Source organism: Microtus ochrogaster, chromosome 5 (genome assembly GCF_000317375.1).
Source record: "Microtus ochrogaster isolate Prairie Vole_2 chromosome 5, MicOch1.0, whole genome shotgun sequence".
NCBI classification, from domain to species: domain Eukaryota; kingdom Metazoa; phylum Chordata; class Mammalia; order Rodentia; family Cricetidae; genus Microtus; species Microtus ochrogaster.
In genome coordinates this window covers 93,501,656-93,506,333 of record NC_022012.1, presented here as the reverse complement: position 1 = coordinate 93,506,333, position 4,678 = coordinate 93,501,656, and the positions used below count along the sequence as shown (strand labels likewise).

Genomic DNA, 4,678 nt, shown 5'->3' with positions numbered 1-4,678 from the left:
GTTGCCTTGGGCCATCCACGGCTTCTCCTACTATGAACATAGGTGAAGTGGGTGTCAGGTCGGCCACTAGGGATAGGCTGTGTAGACAGGTGGTGAGCGCAGAGAGCTGTGGCAGGTGGGTCTGGTAGTCTGCCCTGGATGGCCAGGCAGAGGTGAGATCCACAGCTCTCATCGGCCGTGCAGTCATGGGCAGGAGGGGACTGTCCGGGGCACATTTTAGACTTTGCTTCTTTTCTCATTCCATCATGTCTACAGGACACACATGTGTGTATGTGAGCTATGATGCAGTTTATTGTAAAGTAGACGTCGTGCCTGAGTGTGCTTAGGGCTGGTGGGGCTGAGCCCGGTTTGTGGGTGAGGTAAACATGCTAAGTTTGTCTTCAGATGATGATGTTTTCAAACTCCACTGGACGTATTGGGACCTAACGTCGTTACAGCGTCACGGAACACTGGCCCTCCTGCAGCCCTGGCTATTTTGCTGTTACTTTTACCCAGTTACTGTAAATAGGTTCTTCGCAGTTTCCACTGGCACGCTTGTGATGATTCCTAAGGTGGCCGCCCTCGAGAGGCAGCACCTCTGATGGCTGCAGGTAAACCCCCCACTCTTGGTCTGCTTTTCCACTTAGATGCCGAGTGAACACTGTGTGTTTCTATAGGTCCGTCTCACCCACGAAATCAAACACAAGAACATTGTGACTTTCCATGAATGGTACGAGACCAGCAATCATCTCTGGATGGTGGTGGAGCTGTGCACAGGTGGGCACATGAGAATGCTGGCTGAGGGCGGCCGTGGTGGAGGGCGGCCGTGACGGAGGGTGGCCATGGCCAAGGGTGGTTGTGATGGAGGGCCGAGGGCGGCCGTGATGGATGGCCGGTGTGGCTGATCCAAGCTCATTTCCCGTAGGTGGTTCTTTAGAAACTGTGATTGCTCAGGACAAGAACCTCCCAGAAGATGTCGTGAGAGAGTTTGGGGTGGATCTGGTCATGGGGCTGCACCATCTCCACAGGCTTGGCATCCTCTTTTGTGACCTTACTCCTGGGAAGGTAACTTCTGAGTTTGACTTCCTAATACCTCATGCCTCAGTTCCAAGGGCCTTCTCAGTAAAATGAAGGAAATCTATGGTATCTAGGTATATTGCCTATTTACGTAGCTTTGGGGACAGAGTCCTCCTTTGCTGCAGAGGTCTCTGATTTTTCACTTCTCGCTTTGTGTGTTGTGAGTAACGGGCCCAGTACCTCCTAGCCCTTAAATCCCGCTTACGCCAGTTCTGGCCACACCCTCGGTTTGACATTGGCCTCTTGACTGTGCACAATTCCTGACCGCATGGATAGGACTTTGTTTTCCACGAGCAGACACCTCTGTGTCCTCAAGAGCAGTGAGCCTGCTCAGCTGACTCTGGAAGCCATGTGTGACCTTACCCAGGTCTCCTCCTCACTCTGTGGCTTTCCTCTCTGTGATGTTTGCAGCATGTTAAGTCAGGGGCACCCAGCACTGTTGCGTAAGCTGCATGCTTAGGGGCTGCACACATCACTTGCCTCAGTGTTTCTTGTCCCTTGTGTAGCAAAGTGAAAGCTGACTGTCTGGTTTGTGGCTTTGCTTTGTCAGCCATTTGTGTATGAAGAAGAAACTGAAAGGGAAGGGTGGGAACCAAAACAGCAGAGGTTGAAAGGAAAAGGCTTCTTCTTTTTTACAAGGAGATCTTGCAAAGCACATACTAGTTCTTGTTTGAAATATCCACAAACCTACCCAGGTCTGCAGCCACTCAGCTGTCATTGCAGTGCAGGAAGCAGCTGGGGCAATATGCAAATGTGCAGGTGTCATTCATAGACTTTGAAGTTTGAATTTTATAGAACATCCACATAGTAAGAAATACCACCTGTCTTCTTGTGGTGGAGCACACCTTTAATCCCAGCACTCGGGAGGCAGAGGCAGGCAGATCTCTGTGAGTTCGAGGCCAGCCTGGTCTACAGAGCGAGTTCCACAACAGCCAGGACTACACAGAGAAACCCTCTCTCAAAAAACAAAACAAAACAAAGTGAAACAACAACATCAGAGAATACCACTCAGAGCAGAGCGTGATGGCTCACGCCTGCCGGCCTAGCACTTGAGGGTCGAGGCAGGAGAATTGTCATAAATTCAAGGCTAACCTGATGTATATAGTGAGTTCCAGAACAGCCTGGGCAATAGATTGAGACCCTGTCTCAAAACAAACAAACAAAACAGCCTAAAACAACTCCACCACCCTCCAAAAACTCACACAGTTTTTACTTACTTTAAAAAACATCTTTATTCCCCACTGTGTGTAAGCAGGTGCGGATCATGGGCTTTGGGCCGAGGCTGTGGTTTATTCAGAGCTCTGTGGTGTTTACTGCAGAACTTCGCAGGAGGGTCTGTCGTGTGAACTACTCTAGAAAACCAGGACTTGGATAGAGTTGGGCAGGGTTCCTGTTTATGCCAATAAAGTTTTATTGAAACACTGGCCCACCCTTAGCCTGTGTGTTACCAGTGAGTGCTGTTTTGAATAACTTTGGAGCTGTGGAGTTAGGACATGTTGATGGCAGTCTGTGTCTGAACAGGTCTCCAGGGGACACTGATGGTGAACTTAGAGGTCACTGTGGTGGGCCACCTGACATCTTTAGGAGCTTTAGTGTCCGGGACTTAGGGCCTATTTTGAACCGCTCTCACCAGAGGGGTCAGCAGCCCCATTACTGTCGTCCAGCAGCATTTTCAATGATGCAGCTTCCTGGGCTGGTTCAACAATCCTCAGCCAACTTCTGGTCACACAGGGCGGTGGCCAACTCGAGTCAGTTCCAGCTCTTTCTCTGCGAGTGTTCATGAGTCCCCCAGAGCTGAAAAAGCAGAGCCCTGCCTTCTCTGCTTGTGCATGAGAAACAGAATTCCAGGGGCTGCCGTACCCCTAGGGTCAGGCAGTGGGTAGGGGTGACCCGAGCCCAAGTCTGTAGGCCTGCCCTAGCTGTGGTCCCTCAGCTTAAAACCCCACGCTACATGTCCTTTCTTGAGCAAACGACACAGGCAGGTGGGTCTCCAGACCCTCACTCACTTTGTGTGTTCTTGGGGATTGGCCTTGAGCCCTGTCCAATACCCACATCCCACAATGCACCAGGCTTGCACATCAAATGGTATGTGGTTGCCTTACCTCACCTGTGCATAGCAGAAAACCCCTCCCAGTTACTCTGATTCACAGCTGTCTGACTTTGTGGGCCTAGAGCAGGAGGGCACAGAGTACCGGCCATTTTTATCTTTTATCTGCATGAAGCCACCTGTCTGTTCTTAACTTTCCCACAGCCCAAGGCTCCCTGGTGGCTCTCTGGTGTCTGCGAGTGGACAGTGTCAGCTTTGATTCTACTGTTACTAGAATGCCATGTTGGCTGGGTTTTCTTGGGGGGCAGTGCTCAGTTTTATTTAAGCCACAGCTCTCAGGATCATTTTTTTTTTAAGATTTATTTGTTATGTATACAACATTCTGCCTCCATGTATGCCCGCACGCCAGAAGAGGGCGCCAAATCTCATTACAGATGGTTGTGAGCCACCATATGGAAATTGAACTCAGGACCATTGGAAGAGCAGCCAGTGCTCTTAACCGCTGAGCCATCTCTCCAGCCCTCTCAGGATCATTTTGAAAGCTTAGCATGTCAGCATTTTTCTGAGCCACGACAAGGCAAGAAGGCTGCAATGCCCTGGGTGCTGTCAGGAGTGGTCCCTCAAAAGCTGTCTCTGAAGACCCTGATGTTTTCCCCTCTTCCTAGATACTCTTGGAAGGGCCTGGAACACTGAAGTTCAGCAATTTCTGCCTGGCAAAGGTGGAAGGAGAGAGTCTGGAGGAGTTCTTTGCCTTGGTGGCGGCAGAAGAAGGAGGCGGTGACAGTGTGGAAAACACACTGAGGAAAAGCACGAGAAACCGAGTCAGAGGTGAGGGGGCCTGGCACACAGGTGTCTTAACCGCAGCCACGTGCTCAGGAGACAGCGTGGACTTTCCACTTCACCACTCACACATGTGTTGAGAAACATAGCAGGGAATTCTGGACAGAGACAGTGGCTTCATCCTTGGCTTGGTGTCCCTGCGGCCCTGACGGTGTCAGTAGTGAGGTCTTGGACAATGTGGGCATCTTGTCACACCCACCAGAGCAGGGCCGGGTCAGTCAGCTCTCAGAACGTGCCTGGCACATTCCAGTGACTTCTTCAGTAGGCTCTGTCGAGGGCTGATCTTTGCAGTCCAGGCCGGTCTTCCAGGGCATGTTCTTAGCAGGAGGGTTTTACGGTGAGATGGTGCCAGTGACATCAGGGTTACTGTGCTTGTGGCTGGGGTAGCTCAGGAGCAAAGTGCTTGCTGGATAATCAGGAGGACCTGAGTTTAGTCCCCAAAAATCCATGTGAAAAGAGCCAGGTGTGGCTGCACACATCTGTAATACCAGTCCAGGGGAGCGGAGACAGGAGGATCCTGGGACTGGCTGAGCAGACAGTCTGATCAAACCAGTAACTTCCAGGTTCAGTGAGGGACCCTCCCTCAAAAATGAGAAAAGTGACCGAGGAGCTCACCAAATGCCAAGTCAACATCTCGCTTCCGCTTGCATTCAATGCACATGAACCTGCATATATACCACACACACACACCACATACACACACACACACCACATATAAACACACACAGATATACA

At 50.9% G+C, this 4,678-nt stretch overlaps 1 protein-coding gene across 1 annotated transcript in view; it reads left to right on the top strand.

Annotated features, from left to right (window-relative positions):
• Positions 1–4,678, top strand: part of Ulk4 (unc-51 like kinase 4) — a 288,608-nt gene that overhangs the window by 7,434 nt on the left and 276,496 nt on the right. Inside the window, exons 3-5 of the mRNA XM_026779110.1 lie at positions 657–756; positions 905–1,044; positions 3,769–3,931. Coding sequence (XP_026634911.1) covers positions 657–756; positions 905–1,044; positions 3,769–3,931 — 403 coding nt within the window. The remainder of the gene's footprint in view (positions 1–656; positions 757–904; positions 1,045–3,768; positions 3,932–4,678) is intronic.